The sequence below is a fragment of the Indicator indicator genome, chromosome 26 (genome assembly GCF_027791375.1).
Source record: "Indicator indicator isolate 239-I01 chromosome 26, UM_Iind_1.1, whole genome shotgun sequence".
NCBI classification, from domain to species: domain Eukaryota; kingdom Metazoa; phylum Chordata; class Aves; order Piciformes; family Indicatoridae; genus Indicator; species Indicator indicator.
In genome coordinates, this window is record NC_072035.1 from 12,552,957 (window position 1) to 12,565,575 (window position 12,619).

Sequence of the window (12,619 nt, forward strand, 5' to 3'; positions counted from 1 at the left end):
GTAGAAGACCATGCCTTGAAGGATGAACTTTTCTTGATGTAGATCCACTAAGAGGGATTTTTGGTGTGCTCTAAGATATGCTGGCACTGATGGTTAGCAGGAAGGCTGTATGAGAAAGGCCTGCTGTGTATTGATTACAGCAGTAAAGGTGTTGAAAGGTTTGTTAGCTGTAAGCAAAATTGAGAGATTAGTTTAGCTAGCACATGCTAAGAACTGGAGCTGAGTGCAGACTGGAACTCAAGATGGTTTGATTGACATACTCTTGGTACACCAAACATTTGCCACTTCAGTTCCACAGTCTGCTCTCAAGCAGCACATTCTGTGCATCTGTATAAGGCAATTACTGAGGTGGCAATGATGTAGCTTGAGGTTTACAGACTGCAAAGGAAAACAGTGCCTACGTTCCGCCAGGCTTCAACAGAGAGACGGAGTCACTTTTTATTACCTTGTCCTTAAAATGCCAATTCCCTGCTATGATTCTTCATCCCTATCAGCGTTCTCATCCCAGTAACGAATTCTGTGCTTTGCAGAGTACAGCCGACGCCTGAAGGAGCGAATGCACCACAACATCCCACACCGCTTCAACGTGGGGCTGAACATGAGGGCGACCAAGTGTGCCGTGTGCCTGGATACCGTGCACTTCGGCCGGCAAGCCTCCAAGTGTCTCGGTGAGGGCAGAGCGTGTGCATCAGGTGTCCCTTATGGCAGGTGGGACAACAAAACATCAGCCAGCTAGAACAGATTTTCAGTGAAAGCTGAAGGAAAGTCCCAGCATGAAGACTTTGAAACTAGTTGGTGCAAACATTCCACGCCAGGAAACGTCTGATGGGCTCGGACTAGGAGGAGATTCTTGGAAAAGCCTGGGGTTTTGTGTGTTAGAAGTTGAGGCAGCTGTGTCGTGAATTTTTGTCATTTAACAGAAGTTTTTCTCTGTCCTCTTGTCAGAATGCCAGGTGATGTGTCACCCAAAATGCTCAACTTGCTTGCCAGCTACTTGTGGACTGCCAGCAGAATACGCCACACACTTCTCTGAAGCTTTCTGCCGGGATAAAATGAATTCTCCTGGTCTGCAGCTGAAGGAGCCAAGCAGCAGTCTGCGTCTTGAGGGATGGATGAAGGTGCCAAGGTATAAACATGATGCTATGTCAGGTGTTGAAATACTTGGAATAGTTCCTTATATTATCCTGGCTCTTATGCTGTGATAATCAATATGTGCCCTTTGCAGTTACTGCCACTGAAGTTTCTTTCTAGGAGTTGCATTGCTGCTTTTATTCTGAATCCAAGCAGAAAATACAATGTGGCTTTGTGCTTATTTTCCTCAGGAATAATAAACGTGGGCAGCAGGGCTGGGACAGGAAGTATATTGTCCTGGAAGGAACCAAAGTGCTCATTTATGATGCAGAAGCAAGAGAAGGTACCTTAGCATTTCTAGGAAGAACATTTTTTTAAAAATCTTCAGCTACCCTTTGGTGATTTGAGAGGCTTAGAGATTGTTACTGTTTGCTGTGGCTATACCTAATATTCTAATATGGCTAAATATTCTGTAATAAGGCAATGTTGTTTTATTAGCTGTTATGTTGTAACAGCCCAGCTGTGAAACATCCCATGTATATCCACTCCATTTTGCTATCACAGTTACTTTCTTGCTACTTGGTTGGTTTTTGGTTGGTTGTTTTTTTTTTTTTTCCTTAATCTGTCTTCCCCCTCTCTCTGCAGCTGGACAACGGCCTCTGGAGGAGTTTGAGCTTTGCCTTCCCGATGGTGATGTAACTGTGCATGGAGCTGTAGGAGCTACTGAGCTTACCAATACAGCAAAGACAGGTGAGAATCTTACGTAGATGAGGTCGAGTGGATTTCCTCTGTCTGGCTGTCAGTGGCATTCTGCTTGAACAGAATTTCCTTCCTTTAACTTACTCTGTAACTGTGTAATCTCGAGGTTACCTCTATTTGAATTAGGTGAATAGTAGTCATCTAGATCTGGTTACACACAGGCTTTACTTGTGTCGTGGTAGCTGAACTCTGAGTTATTGAATCATCGAGCCAAGTGGAAGTAAACTGGAAGAGTTCTGTAACACACTTAAAAGCACTCGGTTTATTTCAGTCTCTCAATGCTCTATCAAGTGTGAAGTGTCATAATTCATGCCACCATTGTGCTCTAAGCAGAAAATCATTACCTTAGAAATACTGTGGGGTGTGTACAGTCTCTTATTATGAAAAAATGTTGATGTTTTGATTTGTATGTAATGAATAGAACTGATGAAAGATGATGTATGTCTTGACTTCAACATTAAAGGATGCAGATTGTTAAAAACAAAGGTTTCCATAAGCAGTTTTTACAGATTTTTTTTTTCCTGAACAGTACAGGGAAAACTTTAGTCAAATGGCTGTTCTTGTACTTTTATTTTTTCACAATGGAATTTCTTTCTCTTTTAGTAAAAAGGCAGGAAATTATTATTTTTATTTAGTAAAGACTGCATTGCCTGTATGGATTGCATACATCCAGCTAATATTTAGCTTAAAGTAGCTAGACTGGGCAGGATCTGTAAAGGAGCAGCCTGTGTAGAAATTGCCATGGTAACACATCATGATAAATACAATTTCTCTCCAATGAGGCTGAAAGGTGTTGATGTTAAGTCCACTGACAATATACCAAAAACTAATCTAAGTCTTATTCTATCTATATAACATCTCAGATGTGCCATATATCCTAAAATTGGAGTCTCATCCACACACCACTTGCTGGCCTGGTAGAACACTCTACCTGTTAGCACCCAGCTTCCCTGACAAACAGCGCTGGGTCACAGCACTGGAATCAGTAGTGGCAGGTGGGAGAGTTTCCAGAGAAAAAGCTGAGGCTGATGCTGTGAGTATAAAAGTTTCATTTAATAATAAAATATTCTGGGAGGGAGCAGAGTTGTGAAAAATATGTTTTCGGTAATTGACATACAGAGGTGTGACCAGAGGTAAGTTATTACTTCCGCCTTGTGAGTTATGATAGGAGTACCAAGAATAACTTCATTGTGAGGCTGATGCTTTATATTGCAGCACTCTGCTTTGGACTGGGGGAGTGCAGCAAGAGGGTCCCAAAATTGTATCTCTCTAGTTCCAGCAAGCAGAAAAGGAAGAAAGAGCAGTTAGGACCTGGTTTAGAATCATAGAATCAACCAGGTTGGAAGAGACCTCCAAGATCATCCAGTCCAACTGATCACCCAGCCCTAAGCAATCAACTAGACCAAGTCCAATATTACAATGTACTTACCATGTGGAATGGGCAAACCTCAAAAGAAACAAGCAAAAATCTCTCTCCTCTCCCATTCTTATGGAGTTGGGGGTTTTGTTTCTTTGGGGGAGGGTGCGTGGGGTTGGGGTTTTTTTGGTGTTTTTTTGTTTTGTTTTGTTTTTTTTAGTTTTATGTTTTATTCTGTCTGAGGTTTGGTTTTGGATATCCTCTTTCATCATTGTTGCACTGTGTTCTGATAAAGGCAGCTTTGGTTCTACGGCATTGTGTATTAGACTGTTAGCTCTGGAGGTAGGGAGTACCTAACTGGCAGGAAATCCTCTCTTTTCTCATGCTGGCATTCCTTTTGCCTCTGAGAAAAAGACATGCTCCCACCAACCTTTGCACTGTTTTTAATCCTTCCTCTGGGAAATTGTCACTGCTCCGTTGCAGGAGACATGAAGAAGAGGAATGGATAGGGACAGCAATAGGTTCTCTCTGAGTCTAGGTTAATGCAGATCAGTTTGCCTGATTTGTGTTTCAGGTAGATAAAAGTTTACTGATTCTTTTGTAGGAAGTATCCCTGCAACTCTTTCCTTTCTGAGAAAGTCTGTGCCAAGCTTTTTGCCTGTCTTTAAGTGATGACCTTACATTGTTAAAATATCAATAGAGAAAGAGATAAAGATTAACTCAACAAACAAAATATCTTCTTATCATTTGCAGAAGTTGCTTGGAAACTCCCTGCTGAAGCTGGAGGGTGAAGACCGTCTGGATATAAATTGCACAATGCCCTTCAGTGACCAGGTAAAGATAATGTTCTGCTGGGCTTTTCAGAGTGCTGGGTATTTCATTCATGGGAGTGGTGTCTTAATGGCAAGAGGTGTAGTTTGGTTGGGTTTCCTCTTTGCTGGTAAACAGTAATGTCCATGTTTGCTGTTGGAGCATTCTTTGTTCTCCTCATGCAGTGCTATTGTTCTCCTGTTGTCACTGTAGGTAGTACTGGTGGGTGCAGAAGAAGGTCTCTATGCCCTGAATGTACTGAAGAATTCCTTAACGCACATCCCAGGAATGGGAGCTGTCTTCCAAATTCACCTCATCAAGGATCTGGAGAAGCTACTCATGATAGCAGGTAGGGAAATGTGTTAGTGTTTGTGCTGCAGCAAATGTGTGGTAACGGCTTTGCACTGCAAGGAGTGCTGCTGTGACGGAGGGCTGGGCTTCCCTCTGGATTCATGATGGGCTTTTCTGCCTCTCTTTTCATCAGTGTATTGTCAGGGAGCAGCAAACTGTGCTTTACAGGGTGTCATCTGAGGCCATCTTGTAAATGAATATATGAATGAAGGCTTGGTTAAACCTTCAGAGAACCAGAGACAAAACATTTCCAGCTTAGGGGTTAGTTGTCAGTTCAAAAAGTGTTGAGCTGATCAGAGAGCTTCTCTCTCCCTAATCACTGTGGCACCAGCTTTAATCTCTCCATCTGTGGTTTTCCAGAGATATTCCTTCCTACACTAATGTAGGCATGCTGAACATTAGGGTGTATCTTCATCTGAAAGCCCAAATTATCAAGTGCCTGTATGACATTTGTAGGGAGTGGAAAACAAATTCTGTCTCTTGTTCTCTTCTGCATTTTTCCCCTTGCTAAGATTTAAGCTGTCCATGCATTATTAGTTTTAGGGTGGTAGAGAAAAAAGCAATTGGAAAAATAAAATCTCACACAAAATTAGGAGCAGGCTGTTGCTGTATGACTAAACTTCTGAGAGGAATTAGGCTGGGTCTGTAATGCAATTTGTTAGGGCACCTCTTAGAAATCCTTTACTGGTTCTGTTGGCACAGAGAGGCTGAGGCAGCTTTTGCTTTAAGACTTTCTGAAGGGTAAAATAAAACTTCCTGCCTGATTATGATTAGTGTCCTAGTGAGGTCACTGTTACTGAGATCTTCTAGACCTTAGCAACACTAATAATGCATGGAGAAAATGGTTGTTCTCCCATTGGGTTTACTGCCTGTACTGTGTAGTTGGTTTTTTGTAAGTTTTCTGTTTCATTTTTAATAGGAATAATATGGAATAGATTCTAGATGGTACCTTGTGACTGTTACCACAGCAACAGCCTGTCATGATAAGCTGCTGCTTAGGTAACAGAACAGACCTTTGTAGAGAATAGGGAGTTTTCCCTTAACAAAATGTAACCATTTTTATTTCCAGGAGAGGAAAGGGCTCTGTGTCTTGTTGATGTAAAGAAAGTGAAGCAATCTCTAGCCCAGTCTCACCTCCCAGCCCAGCCTGATGTCTCACCAAATGTCTTTGAGGCTGTCAAAGGATGTCACCTTTTTGCTGCTGGCAAGGTAGGATACAGCTCCCTCATGCCCTGAGACCACCCTTTAGACTGCACTGAGTATAATACTAACCAAACCAGCATCTCCATTTCACTGGCAACAAATCCAAGGTCTATATTCTTGTTTTAATCTTCAAATGAAAAGAGTAGAGGCTAAAGTGAGGTTGAGCTGGACACAATGGGGGGAGGACCTACTGCTGATATGAATAAATCCAGTCAGGATGAGATGCTGATGATCTAGCTTAAACTGCTACATGCTAAGTAGTACAGCATAGCATGTTAACTGCTTCCTCACAGCTGACTTGCATTTTGAGATTTATAATCAGTGAATTCCATCCACTCTTTGCTCTTGAATGTCACATGACAGCTCCCAGGATGGCAAATCTACTGAAGTGTTTGCGTCACTTGGTGACTCTTGATATTTACATAAATCCCTAGTTTCAGTAGGGAACAGTTAAGCCAAAGTAAAAATTCTCATTAACATTACTTCTACAGACTGCTTTGATAACAAACTGAACATCATTCAGTTCAAGGCAACGTTTAAGATAACCATTTGAGGGCTTAAAACATAGACATAACCCATTGGAATTTTTTATCCCTTTTAATAAAACGTTTTTCTATGGAACACCTCCTAATTTTTTATTAACTTCTTTCAAGCATAAAAGAAATCACAGAAGCAGTTAAAATTTGCATTCTTTTTTGAGAACGTGAAGAGGCTTTCGATTATTTCACTAATTCACAGTAACTACCCTATTAAAAATGTACTTATCTCTGCAAAGTTCTTTTTTTGTGGCACAAGGTGCTTAGCTCTGCTCCACAGGCTCAGCATTAGAATTCTCTCTGTGTCACTCTACTGTGATCTTCTTTACAGGTTGAGAACAGTCTTTGTATCTGTGCAGCCATGCCTAACAAAGTGGTTGTTCTGCGCTACAATGAGAGCTTGAGCAAGTTCTGTATCAGAAAGGTAAGCTTAGCAGTGCCCTTCAGCAGCGAAGGGAATTCACACACTGCTCTAAGACTTGGCTTTGGAACAAACATCTTAACCTTCTTGCTTGCGTGAGAACATTTGTTTGCCAGTTAAAATGATAACAAATTGCAGCGTTGTGCTGACTAAAGCTGGAGTAGGCAGCAATTTCCTTTAATAAGAGGTGGCATATTTGGGGAGGTGCAGAACAGAACTGTGATGAATTTTGAGATGCTGGACTCAGCTGTAATCATACCCTCACTTGTTTACTTCTTAAGCACTTCTTAAGTGTTCCCTTTCCTCTGTTGTCTTTGGAGAAACTCCTAAGAGATGACTTCTCTCTTCTTTGCAATGAAGGAAGAAATGGGTGTCTGAATTTGTTTACTGTACCAGTGAAAGTCAAGGGGTGTTTGGTATTATTTGCATCCCAGGATGAAGCAGCTGTTTCCCATACTTACTCTGACAGATGTGTACTTTCTCCTGGCCAGCAAACAAGGCAGTGAGACCTGGATCTTGTGTGCAGAGCTGTGTGTACAACTCTTCTATAGCTAACCCTGCCTACCCCCAAAGACCAGTACTGTACTGGTACACACACTACTTCGTCCTGCCATATGTGGGTATGAAAAGCAGAAGGGCTGCAGCTCTTCTTCAAAGAGCCAGCTGCAGGCAGATGCTACTCTGAGTACCTCACTCACTGCTCCCCTCAAGGACAAGTCCAGTGAATTGCCATGAATAAATGTTACATGCTCATACATAGGAAAAAAACCCAAAGTGGTAACAGGGAGCTTTCCTCAGAACAGAGAGAACGCTGCCTGCTTTAAAATGGGCTGGTACCCAGCAACTCATGTCCTCTCCAGTTCACAAACTAAGGGATGTTCAGGCCAAGCTGCATCTCTCTGTGAGCTTCTGCAGGTTGCTCTGAAGGCACCAGTTCAGTTTGTCTGCTCCCCTGGTGCTGCTGTAAGGAAGCAGAGTCAGCACACTCATTCAGATGCTGGACTCCTTGAAAGTAAAGACGTGTTTGATGGAGATCTTGGCACAAACAATGTGGATGCCACAAACCTGGAATACCTCTGAGCTTTTATCTGATAGCAGCTCTTGCCCACAATGGAGCTGCAGCCAGCAGAGACACTGAAGAGGTGCAGTTGCTGTACACTGTTTGTGCTGCCACTCACCTCCATGGCACCAAGTGCCTTGACAAGGGTTTACATGCAAAGGTGTGTTCTTGAAGCAGGTTTTCCTTATCTGCACTGATCCAGACCATCAGTTTAGATCCTAACAAAATGGCAGCAAGCTCAGAATATGCTCTTCCATTCTGCCAACTGAATTTCCAGATAAACTAGGAATGATGCAAGGAATCTTGTCCTCAGGAGGTCTGGGGATCTGTGAGGGGTGTGAGGCTAATGTGCAGAGCTATCCTCCCTGTTCAGATCTTGGTGGACAACATCTCTGTGTTACGTTGTACAGAAGAGGAAGAAGGTTGTGTTTGAATTTTTTTGCTTAAGGAGCCATCAAGCTAGTTTTGAAGCATATTAAGAGCAGAGGTGCCTTAGGGAGTGGACTTTTGCTGGAACAATATCAGTGACAGACAAGAGTTTTGTTTTGTGGGTTACAAAGAGTTTGGGACTTGACTGGGTTCAATCCTACTGCAGTTATCTTAGGATTCTCTCTGTCTGTCTTGCAGCTGCCCTGATTCCTGGTGATGTGCAGGCTAGGTAGTGATTGCTCTAGCACAGCTGCTCTGGAGCTGGGGCAGCTCTGACTGGTTGACTTCCTTGTGACAAGTCTGTTATTTAACTGCTCAGTCCTGGTCAGTGTCCTCTCCAGACACTGTTCAGGCAAGCAGTCATTGGCATGGCTGTGACATAGCATAAAGAACCCACTCCCTGCTGCTCCAGAAACCCCTGAGCTACCGAGCAGAAGGATATCTTCCAGAATAGTGTATTCTTCCAAAAGGAAGAGGTTCTTACCAGGGCTCACACCTGGAGTTGAGTTGATAGGCAGATCTATATTTCAAGCAAGTATCACTTCCAACACAACAAACCTTTTTCTTCTAGCAAAGAGTACTTTTCCATGTGCTTTAGAGACTGTTGGTGACTTTGATCTTGTTGTGTCTCCCTTGTATACAGACAAGTGTGCAAAACATAACCCTTCAGAACAGGTAAAAGCTGTTACAGGGAACTGATGGTGGTCTGTACTTTCCTCTTTTCCAGGAGATTGAAACCTCTGAGCCTTGCAGCTGTATCCATCTGACCACTTACAGCATCATCATTGGAACCAACAAGTTCTATGAGATTGAGATGAAGCAGTACACGCTGGAGGGTAGGAGGCACCTCCTGAGGAACACACTGTGTGACTCCACAGATTCTTTGGGTGGGGCTTTTCTAGAGCAGTTTATGAAAAAGCATTGGTGCTGATGGAGCTGTTGTACTCCATTCTCTTTGCAGAGTTTCTGGATAAAAATGACCATACTTTGGCCTCTGCTGTGTTCGCTGCTTCCACCAACAGTTTTCCAATCAGTATCATCCAAGTGAACCCAGCAGGGCAGAGGGAGGAGTATCTGCTGTGTTTCCATGGTAGGTCTGTGGCATGGTTCTCTCCGGTACACGAACCATCAGAAGGTACCCAAGTACTGTTGTAAAGGAGAACTGAAGAGAGTTGACTTTGTAGCTCCTGTAACAAAGAGTTGTTGAAGCCTGTGAATCTAAAAGCCCTGAAGAGCTGTGGCTGCTGGTTCAAGCAGCAGATGCAGAAGACACCAGCGCTAAAATAGCACTTTCTGATCTTGCCTGCTGAGAGGCTTTTGGTCAGCTCACTCCTGGCTTAAAAGCTCCCTGAGCCTGCAGCTCAGTTGCCAGGTGTAGGCATCTGTGCCTGGAAGGAAGGGATTGCAGTGGCTGTGCCAACAGGTGCTGGATTATCCTGATAAAACCTTCAGGGTTTCCAATCTTCAGCTTTCTTGTCTGGCTTCCATACAGGCAGCTGAGACTTTTTAATCTTGTGATGACATAAAAGAGGGTATCAGTTTTTTTCATTTAGCTGCCTTTGTTGGCCCCCTGGGATTGTGTCAGGGAAATGCAGTCTTGAAAAGCCCACTACCAGTAGTGTTGAGTGAGTAGCAGTAGGAGTCCTGTAGTCTTCCCAAGCTGTAGATTAAAGAATCTTCCCCAAACAGCTAGAGAGACACCTAGAAATGCAGGAGCTCTTGGTCCAGAAGGTACTCCCACATCTACACAATTCCACATCAGTTAAATAATTCATGGCACTCAGGGATTTGCAGCATAGTGAGCACCCTGCTGCTGCTAATGAGCCCAGGTTGCCTTTGTCCTTTCAAAACCAAAGGAATGAAGGTGCATGCTCATGACATGCTGTGACTTTTCTTGGCAGAGTTTGGTGTCTTTGTGGATTCCTATGGAAGACGCAGTAGGACAGACGACCTGAAATGGAATCGCCTGCCCTTAGCTTTTGGTAGGTGCTGAGGGAAATTCACTTGGATTATGGCAATTACTGAAAGCAGGAAGCACCCCTGTGGGGTGAATATTCTTCACTCAGCACTTCCATTTCCTCTTTCCTCTCCTGACTGTCAGAAACTGTGGAGATTTCCCCATGATTTAAGATGTAAATAATAAATAAATGGAAATGGAAAACCTTTGGAAGCGCTGAGGAAAACTAAACCCCAGTTTCATTTCCTTAATATTTTCTGGCTTGGCAGCAACTAAACTGGCCAGTGGAATTTTTAATGATGCTTGGAGGTTTCTGAAGTAGTCAAGAATTTATAATGTCAGTGTGGTTCCCACAGCCTAATGGGATTCTGTTCATTTAACAGTCAGGTTTTAATGCCTTTTTCATGATACTTTGGTTAGTCAAATTCTTGAGATCGTTTCAAAGCAACAATTCTTTCAGCTTGCATCTCCCTCCCTAGTTACAGTGTCTGTGCCTCATTACAGAAAATGTTCCCTCCTTTTCTCCTGGGGCTGTGAGGCTCTGTGCTGCTCACTGGTGTTTTTCAGAAGTTTTTAAACAGAGAATTTTATGTTGTGTTTTTCCTGCCTTTGTGGTGCTCCTCCAGCCTACAGGGAGCCCTATCTGTTTGTGACCCACTTCAATTCCCTGGAAGTCATCGAGATTCAGGCACGAGCTTCTCTAGGGTGAGTTGTTCTCTTGATTGCTTTGAACAGTGTGTGCTGGAGGAGTTGTGTCCTTGCCAGGAAAAGGTACCCTGTGGTCATTGTAAAGACTTGTTCTGCAATTTTACCCAGAACTCCTGCACGAGCCCACTTGGAGATACCAAATCCACGGTACCTAGGGCCTGCAATTTCATCTGGAGCAATCTACTTGGCCTCCTCCTACCAAGACAAATTAAGGGTGATCTGCTGTAAGGGCAACCTAGTGAAGGAGACCAACAATGAGCAGCAGCAGCAGCACCACAGAGGATCCTCTGCTACACGCAGGTACAATGAATTCAGTGTATTATGGTTCCTGTGTGTCTCATAAAGCTCTAAATGGCTTTTCCCTCCGTGTTGTGGGATGCCTTTGTTCCATTCTTGGAAATGGAGGCTGGCATCAGCCGATTGCTGGAATGGGACAGAGAGCAGCGTCACTGGTGCTTCAAAACCCAAAGGGAAAGAAACTTGAACTCTGTAGGAATATCTGGGTAATCTCCTCCACAAATGCTTTGTGGCCTTCAGCCACTTTTACATTGGGGTGTAGCGGTGACTTCAAAGCTGGGTGAGCTTAGATACTGCTGATAGAACACTAAACATTTAGACATTGACTGAAACAATGTCTAAAGCAAAAGCCCCTTCCTCTTAAATTATGAGCATGGCTTAGGGAGTTGGCAGTGGGAAGGAGTGAAATGCTCTTGTTCTGCTCAGCAGAACAGCGATACTTCAGACAGTTGAATCAGTTCTGGGGTTGGTAGCACACTGGAAATGGAGAAACTGAGGGTCATAGTTCATCCTAACCTGGCCCTGAGCATTCTAGAGGTACTGAAGAGTTTGTGTGTGAAAAGGCCCACACCAGGTGTGTGCTGCTGCAGTGTGCCAGTGGGGAGCTGCCAGCTCTGTTACAGAGCCTTAGCTAGCGATCCACTGAGGCACTTGGCTGATGTGACGGACACTCAGCTACCAGCACACCTTTGCTCTTTCTGTCTTGGCTGAGGGAGGTCTGGTGCTTTTCACCTGAACACTGCTGGGTGTTTGGGGGCAGTTACAATTCTGTAACAGAAAATGACGTGAGGTTTTTGTCGCTCAGCGGTTCGCGTCCATTATTTTTGAATGACAGCAGCCCGAACAAGAGAGGCCCCCCTACATACAACGAGCACATCACCAAGCGCGTAGCGTCCAGCCCAGGACCACCCGAAGGCCCAAGCCACCCTCGAGAACCAAGCACACCACACCGGTACCGCGAGGGCAGGACGGAGCTGCGGAGGGACAAGTCACCTGGGCGACCCCTGGAGAGGGAGAAGTCTCCAGGCCGGCTTCTGAGCACCCGCAGAGAGAGGTCCCCTGGGAGACTGTTCGATGAGAGCAGCCGAGGGCGAATGCCTGTGAGCGGGGCTAGAACGCCTATTGCTCAAGTCAATAAGGTAAGTCAGGAGCCTGCAGAGCACTTTTTGTTCTCAGGAAAAGCTGTGCAAGGACTGGTGCCACTGTGAAGTACAAGAGCAAAGGAAATCTCAGATCCTGTCCCCCGACTTCCACTGAGCCCCAGCATGTAGGGTGTAGCTCACTGGCCCTGCGAACACCTTCCCTTGTGCCAGTTCTGCAACTGCAAAAGCAGCTTCACTCTGGAACAGGATCACATCCTCCAGACCTGAAAGCAAAAGTGCCTTTACCAGTAGCAATCAAGTTAGTGAGGATTTGAAGGGGGCAGTGTCTGGAGAAAGGAAGCTGGGAGCCTGCTGTGCTGGGAGTGATGCTGCTTGTGCTTGCCTTTGCCGGTGGTTTGAGAGTTCTGCCCTACAAGTGGGCAGGCAAAGGGTGCTGGGTCAGCAGCAGCAGATGAGTAATGCTGCTGCTGGCACCTCTGCATGTGTGAGAAAAATACGTGTGATGTGTAACTCTTGTTTTATCTCCCTGCCAGGTCTGGGACCAGTCCTCAGTGTAA

The 12,619-nt window shown here is 44.4% G+C and overlaps 1 protein-coding gene across 2 annotated transcripts in view; it reads left to right on the plus strand.

The window, feature by feature from the left end:
- CIT (citron rho-interacting serine/threonine kinase) overlaps positions 1-12,619 on the plus strand; it is a 69,373-nt gene extending 56,754 nt beyond the window's left edge. For both annotated transcript variants that reach the window (XM_054392506.1, XM_054392507.1), the window contains 16 exons: positions 531-668; positions 946-1,126; positions 1,323-1,414; positions 1,717-1,821; positions 2,694-2,863; positions 3,941-4,021; positions 4,211-4,346; positions 5,418-5,557; positions 6,419-6,511; positions 8,725-8,833; positions 8,959-9,087; positions 9,899-9,979; positions 10,581-10,659; positions 10,771-10,962; positions 11,795-12,098; positions 12,596-12,619. In XM_054392506.1, coding sequence (XP_054248481.1) covers positions 531-668; positions 946-1,126; positions 1,323-1,414; positions 1,717-1,821; positions 2,694-2,863; positions 3,941-4,021; positions 4,211-4,346; positions 5,418-5,557; positions 6,419-6,511; positions 8,725-8,833; positions 8,959-9,087; positions 9,899-9,979; positions 10,581-10,659; positions 10,771-10,962; positions 11,795-12,098; positions 12,596-12,619 — 2,054 coding nt within the window. The remainder of the gene's footprint in view (positions 1-530; positions 669-945; positions 1,127-1,322; positions 1,415-1,716; positions 1,822-2,693; positions 2,864-3,940; positions 4,022-4,210; positions 4,347-5,417; positions 5,558-6,418; positions 6,512-8,724; positions 8,834-8,958; positions 9,088-9,898; positions 9,980-10,580; positions 10,660-10,770; positions 10,963-11,794; positions 12,099-12,595) is intronic.